We start from the raw sequence: 13474 nt of genomic DNA on the forward strand, positions 1-13474 counted from the left end.
TTTATGTTTTATTAAGTCACTCACTGGGCTTCTAGCTCACGTTTTCAAATATTTTCCTTTCCAGGTAGCGGTCAGTTCCTAGAAGACTTTTTTGCTACTGCTCTGCCATTCAAATAAACAGGTTAAAGGAAGCGTAATTGAAGATCGGTATTAGTTAGTATATATGTGTCTGACTAGTGACTAGTATTATAGATGGGGCTCACTAAGTTGTAATATTCATGTATGAATAATGCTGCGAAATCCTGTAATGTAAAGGTGTTAAGTTCTAAGTTAATTTGCATGTATTCAGGGTTCTGAGCAATATTTAACAGGTAAGATAGGCAGTAAGTGCCAGCAAAAGGGTTGGTAACGGCTGCAGTCATCATTCCATCCAGGTTAGAAGGGTAATCTGGTGCGGGGTGTGACAGTTATATATCTTCGATAATTGTCAATTTATTTATCGATAATTATCTATTATCAAGTAGTATTTTTCGAAGGTTTTTATTATTTTTAAAGGCATATCATGTTATTTTCAGAATTCTTAAAACCTTTCATTAAAACTTATTTATCAAAATTATATATCCTTCGAAAATTCTCTTACAAAACCTTTTAGCACATTTATTGACAAATCTCAGAAGGTTGTTTTACTAATTCATCTACATGTAGTACCCTGAATTACAAAGTATAAGAATAGAATACAAAAAAATAGACAATGACATGGATGGAAGTAAACTTATATGTCATAAAAGTACACTAAAAGGCTATCAAAATTATATAACATCAAACTACAATTGATCAACTAGAAACAAATTGTTTACGCATCTCTGCCATCATTTTTTGAAATCTATCCTCAAAACGATTTTCTAATTCGCTTATTTGATGCCTAAGTACTTCTACCTCAACCTCTCTTTGTTGTTTAGATTCTTTTCTTTGTCCTTCAGATTCTTGAAGTCGTTCTTCGGACTCATTAAGACGACGCTCAAGATCACGTATAGTAGACGATGATCCAAAAACCTCAGAAGGAGTAACACCTACTCCATAGCCATGAACACGCCCGTGTTCCTCCGGTCCAAATACTCGTATGAAATTCTCATCCTCGTTCCTGTCAAGTGTACAATCAATCGCTTGAGAAGCATATGACTTAAGTTCCAACTACAAATACAAATTCACATATTATATTCAAAACTAACACATATAAATTCAAATGTTTACAACAAATAAACACGTGTCTTTGTTTGAGATTCAAGAAGTATTTTTACCTTAAATGGGGAAGATGGAGATTCAAGAAGTATTTTTATTACATCTAACAACATCAAATTATTACTTTAAACTAATTTACAATTCAAATAATAAAGGGAGAGAATGACAATAAAAGAAAACTAAATAATTTATTTAAAAGTAGTTTAAATAATATTAGTATTCATCATGATTTTTCATTATGTTTTTAGTTTAAAAAATTCAGAAATCTACTTGTTTAAAGGTATGTGCTCAATGGTCCACTGGTTGGTATTGTTCCACACAAGTCATTATTTGAGACATCCTTGAAACAAATGGGACATAATCCATCATAAACCAATCATATGATATGGCACAAAACTTCAACCAAGGATGTATATCACCTAAATGAACTAATACACAACGGTGAAATTATACAAAGACTTACACAAGTTTAAGACTTGTAACTCCAGTAAGCTCTCGAGATTAGTCCATTTAATCGGTTATCATTAAGCCGTTTGCAAAGAAGAATGAGAGTTCAGACAAAAGATTGTGAAAAGAAAGGATTATAGGAGAAAGCATTCATTCAGATTTTACTTCCATTCAGAAAAAAGGGAGAACAATATCTCATTACTTCCTCCCTGAAAAATTCCTATCATATAGCCCGATCGTCTAGCACGTCACTCCTCATCGTTTAACGTCGTGCACATTTTCACGATCGTCTAACGCATCCGCCTATTGCTTAACGCCATCGCCTAGCGCCTGCGTCTATCGCCCAACGCCCATCGCTTAGTATTTCGCCTATCGTGTAGCGCATCTGCTCATCGTTTAGCGCAGCATGGCTATCGTCTAGCACTATCGTCTAGCTTCTACGCTTATCGTCTAGTGCTTTCACTGATCGTGCAGTACTTTGCCTATCGTCTAGCACATCACTCCTTATCGTTTAACATCACGCGCATCTTCACGATTGTCTAACGCAACTTCATGATCCTAACCTTTCTCAAAGGTATTTATTAACCTTCAATAAAAGGTACATATTTTTCAAAGGACTTATCAAAGACTCCGATAAATGTATGTCTTTCTCAAAGGTTTTTATTACCCTTCGATAAAAACTACATATTTCTCAATGGTTTTTTCAAAACCTCCAATAAATATATATCTCTTTCAAAGGTTTCTATTAACCTTCAATAAAAAAGCATATATTTCTCAAAGGTTTTTCCACTACCTTCAATAAATATATATCTTTCTCATAGGTTTTTATTAACCTTCAATAAAAAGTGCATATTTTTCAAAGGACTTATCAAAGCCTCCGATAAATGTATGTCTTTCTCAAAGGTTTTTATTACCATTTGATATAAAAACTACATATTTCTCAAAGGTTTTTTCAAAACCACCAATAAATATATATCTTTTTCAAAGGTTTTTATTAACCTTCCATAAAAAGCATATATTTCTCAAAGGTTTTTCCAATACCTTCAATAAATGTATATCTTTCTCAAAGGTTTTTACTAACCTTCAATAAAAGGTGCATATTTTTCAAAGGACTTATCAAAGCCTCCGATAAATGTATGTCTTTCTCAAAGGTTTTTATTACCCTTCGATAAAATCTACTTATTTCTCAAAGGTTTTTTCAAAACCTCCAATAAATATATATCTTTTTCAAAGGTTTTTATTAACCTTCAATAAAAAGTACATATTTTTCAAAAGTTTTTCCAATACCTTCAATAAATGTATAACTTTCTCAAAGGTTTTTTATCGCCTCCGATAAATGATTGTCGAAATAGCTCAATTTTCTTGTAGTGAGTGAAGTGAAAGGATCGAGTTTGCTGAGAGAAGAGGGAAATGAATTTTTAATAAAGTTAAAAAAAATGAGAGGCCTTTAATATCGGTTTTAAACCGACGTTGTAGGCCATCTTCAATGTCGGTTTAAAACCGACATTAAAGATCCATATTTTTAACCAACATTATATATCCAAGACCACTATTTTCAACCGACATTGCAGCCAAAAATTGTTGTAGTGTAGGGGAATTGTTTTAAATGTCAAAGTGTTGAAAATATTTTAAATTATAGCAAAATATCACAATTTATCAGTATCTATCAGTAATAGATGATAATAGTCTATCAATATCTTAGTGTTTATCATTATCACTGATAGACTATAATATTTTACTATTTTTATAAATATTTTGTTTCATTTTTCTGTATTTGAACACTTTCTTTTATTTGATCGATGGTTTCAAGAGCTGGATAGCAGAGGAGATCCAGGGTTCTTGCGCATGAATGAGGGAAGGGATAAGAATCATTTATTTGTTACAATATAAAATGTTAATAAATAATTAAATATATTTAATGATAATTAATAGGTGTCCTAAATTTATGACATTTCATTGCGTTTTTTCCCGCTAAAAACACGTTTTTTTTTTTTTTTCAATTATCACATTTTTTCCCCCAGACCCAATTTGGCTTCACTCTTGTGTCATAGAAATCCACTTTTGTTGCAGTGTCTTCTTTTACTTGTTGTAGTGAATTAGTATTACAATTTCCATTACTAGGAGCCTTTGTAAGTTGTAACTACATTTCTTCAAAACACTTTAAACAAGAAATTTGGGTTAATTGATGGAATAAGATGGTTTTTGAAGTTAATTAGGAAAAATGAGTAGATTTCAAACACATTAATAGAATTTGTGTCATCATAAAAAAATTAATGCAAGTTGGATGGTAGGTGAAGACTTAATGATTTGGTTTGATATTTATATTTTAATGTGTGGGTTAAACATCACAAACTCTACGTGCGATCAAATCTCACATTACATTTTTTTTGTTTCTTTTATTTTTCAAAATTTTAATCTTAAATATTAATAATCCTATAATTTTTAAGAAAAAAATATATAATTAATTCATCATTCTTATTTAATGTTATAATAACCTAAATCATATTTTAGTAGTAGTTAAATTTTAGTTTAAATACAAAATACAAGTTTGAAAATATTAAATTTTTTATGCTTAAAAATATATGTATATTTTTTTTATTTAAAGCATATGCTATAGATTAGAAAATCAAATTTTAAATTCTCCAATTCTAAAAGTAGCTGAACTAAAAAAAATTAATAGCTAAATTATAATTTAAATACTAAAATATCAATCATGTTAAAGTGTAGTATAAAAGACTTAATGTATCATTTAAATAAACAAAGTGTAATTAATATACCATATTTTATAAATAAAAACACTCGAACCCCTTTAATAAATATCACTAAAAGGGTTATTATCTTAATATTTAAATTATATTTTAACTATTATTTTATTAAAATAAAATTATATAGATACTTAATCCACTAAATATACATTATTTTTGTGATATCATTGCTGTTTAAAATAAAATGAAAACATGTTATTGGGGTTTTTGTTTACTATAGATATAATTATATTGTCACATTAGAAATATAAATAGATCTAAATTTAGAACTTTTCAAGAAGTATCTAACGACATCGATATTTTTATCAATATTTTCGTAAAATTAAGACTTCTATATTTTCATCAACATTGATATTTTAAACTATGGTTGATATATTAATTATAACCTATAATATAAAAAAAAATAGTGAAACTAATTTTGAAACCTAAATACTAAATTGAAACCAAGAGATCCAATTGAAACAAAATTCAAATTTGAAGGGTAAATTTGTAACATTAAGAAATTTAGTTACTGACCAAACTTATTCAAAATTGAATAACTAAAAATGTAATATTTTGAAATATATGGATAAAAAGCAATTGGATTCAAAATTTAGAGACCAATAATATATTTTTCTGATAGAAAAACAATCTTCCACAATCTAAGTAGAACGAAAAAATAGTTTAAAGGAAAAGGAAAAGTGGTAAACAAAAAGGGTTAATAAAAAGATATTTTTTTAAAACAAGAAAAAGAAAAAAAAGAAAAAAGAAATGGTAACGGTCTAACGGAAGTTAACGGGAAAAAATGAAAAAAAGGAAATTAAATAAATAAATAAAAAGGTGAAATGCACTTAGAGGAAAAAAAAAAAAAAAAAAAAGACCCCATTGCTCTAAATAATTTTGAAACAACCCTTTTCCCCAATTTTTTTTTAAAAAAACAGCCCTTCTTATCCAATTAACCCCAAAAATCTGATAATCCTTTTTCTGTTTTTCATCAATAAAAAGAGAAATTTTGGATGAGAGAAGGAGCCTTGGTTAAATTGTTTAGGTTGCAGTTAATATAAATAACCAAATACATTTTTAGGAGAATCACAATATATATCTGTTTTTCAATCTTCAATGGATTGTCTAGTGACAACCATTCGAAAATTGCTTTATTTACTTCGTATTAGGGATATTTTTATTGGATTTAATATATTTTGTAGTGATTTTCAGTGAATCATCAAGAAAATGAGCATTGGGAGCCAAAAGAACCAAACCGAGCAAAATTTGCAAGAAAAATGAAAAAAAAAAACAGAGATTGCCCAAAATAAGCCAGTGTCGTAGTGCTATATAGGAGTGCCACTATGCTGTATCGTAGCACAGCACTGTGCTTCGATAGATATCTGTGCACAAAGAGGCCTTAATTGGATGGCGCTATGACGCTTTCCTAGAGCGTCGAGGCGCCATCTTTCTTTTTTTTGACAGATTTTTCAATTTTGAAACTTTTCCGCTATAAATTCTATGAATTTTCAGCAGCCTCAATCACGAGTCCCGGAGCTTTAAATTATGTTTTTGTTGCAAAAGAGAGTAAAGAGTGTGAGAAATTTTTTGGAGGCCGTTTGAGTTCCCGATAAGAAGAAGAAGGTGTTCTTGGACGATTTAAGAAGAAGGAGACTTTGATAGTAGTTTCTCTTCACTTCCCTTTTTTTTCTTTACTACTAGAGCTTGAAATTAAATTATGTATGCAAATATGTGGTTGAGAGCTACTAAACTCTTTAGTTAGAGTGTTGATGATGTTAATTATGAATTTAGGCTAAGTTTTAACTCTTTTCAGGGATGATTGTTAAACTCTATACTTTTCAATGATATTATTTTTAAATCTTATTGATTGGCCTTCAATGAATGTTAGGTTAAATGTTTGAATAGATAGATTGAGTGTTTAGCCAGATCTATATCATTAAATTATTATTAATCTCTCATGAAAATATTTAGGTCAATAGTGAAGATTGTTAATGATGCTTAATGTCTTGCTTCTTAATTTGATATCAATAAATTAATTATCATTTAAGTTGCATGAGAATAGATTATTTTTTATAGAAAGTAACCTTGATTTAAGTTTCTAAGAGTTAAGCATAATGTTTACATATGATTCCGTAAATTAGCTAAATTAGACTTAATGAAGTAATTAATAGATTCAACATCCTAGAAAACATTAATTCTTGGATTTTCAAAACCTTTTGTTGTATCATTTATTATTTTAAAATTTTACTAAGTCAAACTCTATTTTGATTCTTTATCTAAAATTGACACAATTCTTACAAATATACAAAGATTGTTAATTTGATCTCTGAGGATGATATTTGGTGTCATGAAAGGGGATTTAACACTCCACCTCTTATGCCGTTTTAATTACTATAACTTGACCTGTACTTGCGTACTTTCATCAACTTTGGCACTCAATACTCCCAACGCTGTGACTAATATTTCTTTCTGGGGCTTCCCCCAGTTGGGTTTTGTTCATAGCATCCTTATCAGTCTCCATTTTGGATACCTTGACACCTTAAGCTCTGATCCAACTGCAACGCAAGAAAATACCATAAAATCATTCAATGCGAAAACCAAGTTAAAGATAAACCTTTCATAAATTATCGAGCACGTCAGGGAGAAAACAACTAGATCAAATTCTAGTTTGCAAAATACAACCTAAGGCTGGAAGAGATGAATTTTCATTAGGACAGTACGATGAGTGGGGGTTCACGTGGACCAACCTTACCCAGAAATAATGCAATAAGAAGGATCGGGGAGGAGAGAGGGAAAATAAAAGAAAAGGAGATGGGGGGAGGGGGGGGTCATTGATGGACAATAAGAAGAATCGTTGATGGTCATTGTTCGTCAAATTATGCATCGTCCTTGATGATTATAGTCCATCAAAAAAGGGTTCAGAGTTTAATATTTTTCGTATAAAGAAACGTATTTTTGACATTACTTATATATTTTTGTGTCAAGAAAGGTAGTTTTCTCGACGTGCATGCACGTTAAATTAAATATAAATATTTATTAACGTTTTAAAACTATTAATATTAATTTTAAAGTTCTAAATTAAGATTTTCTTAACGGTCTTTTGTCATGACCATCAAGATAACAAAATTGTTGTGCATTAAGAAAGGTCAAATTTGTAGTAGTATGACGAAAATCTTTAATAATCCCTTCAATTTGTCTATCAATCCTACAAAAAGAAGTTGGTTAGGGAATGGAGTTGAGAGAGGAAGAAAAATAAACTAAAATGTTGTTTTAATAGAAAAAATGGTGCTTGTCTATTATTCTCTAGCACACCAAATAATAATAATAATAATAATAATAAAAACTGTGAGAAAATGAGTTAGGTGAGAAAAACAAACCCAGAGAAGATATATATATATTTTTTTTTTTTGGAAGAAAAAAGTGATATTGCAAAACCATTAAAATCCCAAAACTTTTGAAACTCTATTATATAGGGGCTCTTTCAAATAGAGAAAATCAAAATAATTACAAATATAACAAAATATCACAATCTATTAGTGATAGGCTTTGATAAATAGTGATAGACTACTATCATCTATCACTGATAGACACTGTTAGAATACTATCATTTATTATTGATAGATACTAATAGATAGTGATAAATGTCTATTAGTGTCTATCACTGATAGAATGTATCATTTTGCTATATTTAAAAAAAAAATCTTTCAAAATTCTAAATGGTTTCTTTTAGAAATAAATGGATAAAGACTTTTCATATTCTACGTTCCTTGTATTCAATTACATTTAATTATAGTTAATAACTAGAAAACATTTTATTAATAAAACAACTCAAATAAACAGGGGTGCAATTTAAAATAACAATTTAATTACTATTACATTTGTATTAAAATGAAAAAATTACCACCAAAAAATAATGAAAATGGTTATGAAGGGGCATAATTGACACAAAAAGTTTCTTTCTATTGTGCCTTTTATATATACCATAGAGATAGATTAAAAAATAATCAAATCCATTTCAAATATGAAATTCATTCCTAAAGCAATTTATTTTGAAAAATAATGATGTTTTTATTTTTCTAACGTGTGATCCTTAACGATTATGGATAAAAAAACAAAACTGACACAAAATATCTTGTTTTTAATTAAATGATGTGAGACGTAGTAACGATTGATATGACACATTGTATTATTCGACTGTGCATTAGAATATATATTTCAATAATTGCCTGTCTAATATTTATTCAAAATATAATATGAAGTAGATTTGAATAAACTTTATTTGCATAAATATTTGTCCTCTGTATTAAAAGGTCCACATATCAATAATTCAAATAGCAATAATTTTCAAATACACTAAGGTGCAAACAAATATTATTTGATTGATTATGGTTACCAACTTTGATCAACAATCTTCATTTGAGGCTGCACACGGTCATCTTCCAAGAGGGATTCGTGATAAAATCTGAGCCTTTATGCTATGGTCCATAGCATTATTATTCATATTGTCACAGCCAACATTAATCGAGGTCGAGTCCGAAGCTTCATCAGACAAATTCAAATGCTCAACCTGCATCACTCGCAGCCTGTCCAACTCCATAGCTACCTCCTTCATGGTGGGCCGCTCCTCCCCTTTTACTCTCAGACACTCTTTTGCTAGCTTTGTCACTTCTTTTATTTGCCAAAACACCCCTTCTTCTGTCTCCATTATTTCATTCTCCACAATTTCCTCGACACGATCTTCTTTTATCGCACATAGGACGTACATGGCTAGATTTCTCTCGAGTTCTGGCCCTGTAAAAGTCACGGCCTTCTTCCCAGTTATAAGCTCTAGAAGCACGATCCCAAAGCTATACACGTCGCTTTTCTCTGTCAACTCACTTGTCAACAAATATTCTGGATCCAAATATCCAAGAGTCCCTTGTACCATAGTGGATATTTGAGTCTGATCCAACGGAACCAACTTTGAAGCTCCAAAATCCGAGACTTTGGCAGTATAATTATGGTCTAAAAGTATATTAGTGGACTTGATATCTCTATGGATGATGGGAGTAGAAGCTGATGAATGTAGGTAGGAGAGGACTCCTGCTGTTTGAGAAGCTATCTTCAAGCGAGTTTTCCATGAAAGGAAAGAATGGTTGTTTTTACGATGGATGTGCTCGAAGAGTGTGCCATTGGTGATGAACTCGTACACTAACAATGGAACACGTGTCTCCAAACAACAACCTAGGAGTTTAACAACGTTTCGATGGTTGATTTGGGACAAAATAATGACTTCGTTAATGAATTGTTTAGTTTGAGATTGGTCTACCAATTTTGATTTCTTGATTGCGATTATCGAACCGTCCATTAAGACTCCTTTGTAAACTGTACCGTACCCACCTTTGCCGACCACCACGCTTTCGTCGAAGTTGTTTGTAGCTTTCTCTAACTCTTCACGAGTGAAAATTCTAAGCATGTCACTGGATGATTGCCATTGAGAAATATGTTCTTGAAGAACCAAGCCTCCATTTTTATTAAAAAACTTCGCTTTTTGTTGGATAAACCTCCACTTTTTGTAAGCCAAGTATAACCACATGCTGCTAATCCCTAAAACTAAAAGACCCACAACAATTCCTGCAATTTAGTTCAACAATATACAACATTATTATTATGTTTCTTTTTCATACTTATATTGTTATCAAAAGTATGATAACATTCAAAGATTAAAAGCAGGGTAACAAACTTTCCTGTTATGCTATACACTAAATTACTAACAAAATACCTCTCAACTTTGGGGTAATTAAAGGAAAAAAAAACTTGGATATTGTCGGGTTGTACGGTGCAGTTGCCAATAGGAATTAAACTTTGTTTTAAACATACATTTTATTAAAAAAAAAATGAATTATTTTAAACTTCGTGTAAAAAAAATGGCTGGATGGATTAGAACTAGTTTAAGTTACACCTAATCATGGCTTATAATTAAAATATTATTTTGATTCCTATGCTTTAGAGTTTCTTCAATATAGTTAATATATTTTAAAACATTCAATTTTAGTTGGTTCACTTTCAATAAATCTTAAATTTAGTCATTCGATAAATTAGAATTCAACAAACTCTAAAGTACATGAACCTTAATAATATTTTTATGTATTTCAGAAAATATTCTTTTTCTTTCAGTTGCATGTTGTCTTTGACCTTTCATGAATATTTAAAAATATTATTGACCATTAAATTTTTTTTTTGCTTTCTACTTTCAAATGTCTAATTTTATCTTTAGTAAATCTTAAATTTAGCTTCACAATCGAAGATAAAATTGAATAAACTCGAAAGTATATGAACTAAAATATTTTAACATATTTTAAAAATATTTTAAAAACTGAATAAATTTGACACTGTATGGACTAAAACTCGAAGTTGGACTTTTTAGAAGTATTAGATGCATAAAATTAAATTTAATATTATATGATCTAACATATATTTATAAAACAAATAACATTTTTTTTTTTTCGGTATTTCGAATAATAGGAACTCACCAATGATTATAAGGATGAAAAAAGTGGTGTTCTGGGTGCAACCTTCACCTCCACGTCTGCCATCTCCTTTATAGTTCTTGGGACAATTGCAGGTATAGTTTCCTGGTGTGTTAACACACTGATGTTTGAATTTACATTCATGACTTCCATCTTGGCACTCATCTATGTCTGGAAATGCACCCAAATTAAACCATATATGAAATTAACCTATTTATTACATTTTGGATCATTTTTAATTATTTTTGTTAAATCACCCAAAGGTGAAGCTAGATTTTGCATTATATCATCTAATTGTGTAGAAGGCCTTCTAATATAAATTGGCAAGGAAATAGTACTACACGGGTATGAACACATAATCTCTCTTCATCAGCCACTTACTTTATTTCGATACCATGTTAAGGTCCCGTTTGAGAATGCTTCTCTAATCGTAAAAAGCAATTATACGAAAATGTTAACACCTTAGTTTGTTTCGTAAAACAAATTATTTATTAATCTACCTACAATCACCTTTAAATTTACATTGACATGGAAAGCTATTCAATACATGATTTTAGCTTTTCTAAGAATATGGTATCTTCTCTTACTTATCATAAATTTATTGTTCCGTCTTATGTCCATTTCAAATTTTAATTGATTCAATTTCTCATAATAGATAGTTAAATTAGTATAAATAAAATTAGTTGCAACTAGAGTCCTATATATTTTTAATTAATTATATAATAAAAAATTATAAATTAAATATGAATATAAACAAATAATTGAAATAATAATTTGTTTTGGTTCGTGTAATTAAATTACACAAAATTTAGTATTAATTTATCAAAATCATCATTATATAGTTTTTTTCTAGCTTAAAATTAAATATTATCAAACATTTTTACTTCTTAATCTAAAGCTACTAACTTTTATTTTAAAAACTACAACAATTTCAAACTAAGTCTAAATCATCAATTGGCTCTGAACTCAAACTAATGGGTTAACTAAATTTAATAGTATATTATCTAACCATTTATATCAATCAAACTATACGAGTACAAGTATTTAGAAAGATAAATAAACTATATATAGGAATGTTATATACCTTGACAACCTTGAGAGAGATAAGGATTTCCATGGAAACCATCCAAACACTGACAATAATATTCAGATCCATCAAGTGATAAACTGCTATTCTTTTGGCTGTTTGGTCCACATAGACATTTGTCTTTGTGGTTGGGTGGTTGGCAAGTATCATTTTTGATGCCCCAATCAAGCACCAGTGGAACTTTGCTTTCAGTAAAGTTCTTAATATAATTTTTGGAGAAAGTAAATCTGTTTTGTTGGATTACAAAAGCGTACCCACATGGGTTCAAGCTGTGTACGCGAGTATGATTGTTGAAGCTTCTAACATCCAACTGTATTTCTTTTAGGCCTTTAGGAATCTCCAACTGACAGCACCCACTTCCAGAGCAGGACCCATCTTTTATAGTTCTACTACTGTTTCCACACAACGCCATGCACCCACTTGAGTAAATTTCCCCCTGGATTTCGCCGTGAAGATAGCCGTAAGTATCGCAACCGACAATGGTTAACTTGTTCTTGGTGTTGGAAATTGAGAACATGTCCACCACAAGAAAGGGTCTGGCTCTGCTAATATCGGGACGACCATCTTTTGTGTAGCAATCTCGGGCAACGTAGTTTAAGATGTGAAGCTCGCTGGGGAGGATTGATATGTGAGTTACTTCAATGTTGCTGCCACGTAGAAAGGCTTTTGGAGGATGATAATGAGTTTTGTTGCAGGTAACCAAGAAATTTTCATTCAGATAACACCCTTTTTTCATTCCAAATGGATATGGAATTTCTAAGTTCCCACACTGTCGCTCGCAATCCTGCGATGCTGCTGCTGCTGTTGCTAAAGCTACTGAGGGAAACATGATCAGCATGAACAGAAATAAAAGTTTCTCCTCTGGATGTTCCATGTCTGATTAATCTAATCTAATTTCAATGAAGATTACCATGTGTGTGCTTCATTATCTATAATCCACACCCCTTAATAAGCGTTTGATTGATTGATTGGTTGGTGGATATAAAAGACAATTTACTTTGCAGCTTTAATTATTTATATTTTTTTTTCCACAGACAGAACAAATGTCCGTGAGGGAGGAATGTCTCACCTGAGAGAAATTATTTGTTGGCAGCCGATTTAACGTGACACACAATTTTCAACAGTTTGATCGTGGATGGTAAATAGAAAAGTATTTCGAAATTATTGGAAAACATACTCATCTTTGTTTTTTCTTTCTTTTTTTAAAGATAAGTACAATTGATTTAGGACTAATAATCGAGTATATAACATCATTTTTAAAAAATTACAAATATAGTAAAGTCTATCAATGATAGACTTGATATACTATTATGAGTGATATAATTTATAAGTGATAGAGTCCTACCAATAATTGAAAAACAGAAAAGTATTTCGAATTTACATCTAGCGATTATTGGAAAACATACGAATTTTTTTTTTTAAAGATAATTACAATGATAGCATTTTTAGAGCTAATAATCAAGTATATAACATCATTTAAAAAAAAATATAAATATAGCAAAGTC

The 13474-nt window shown here is 30.2% G+C and overlaps 1 protein-coding gene across 1 annotated transcript; it reads right to left on the reverse strand.

Annotated features, from left to right (window-relative positions):
* Positions 1–8676: 8676 nt before the first annotated feature.
* On the reverse strand, positions 8677–12843 carry LOC120076471 (wall-associated receptor kinase 2-like). Its single transcript, XM_039030312.1, has 3 exons — positions 11967–12843; positions 10886–11053; positions 8677–9986 (listed from the first exon to the last, which is right to left on the reverse strand). The coding sequence occupies exons 1-3, from the start codon at positions 12841–12843 to the stop codon at positions 8806–8808; spliced, it is 2226 nt and encodes a 741-aa protein (XP_038886240.1). The 3' UTR covers positions 8677–8805.
* Positions 12844–13474: the final 631 nt, after the last annotated feature.

This window comes from Benincasa hispida, chromosome 4 (assembly GCF_009727055.1).
Source record: "Benincasa hispida cultivar B227 chromosome 4, ASM972705v1, whole genome shotgun sequence".
NCBI lineage: Eukaryota > Viridiplantae > Streptophyta > Magnoliopsida > Cucurbitales > Cucurbitaceae > Benincasa > Benincasa hispida.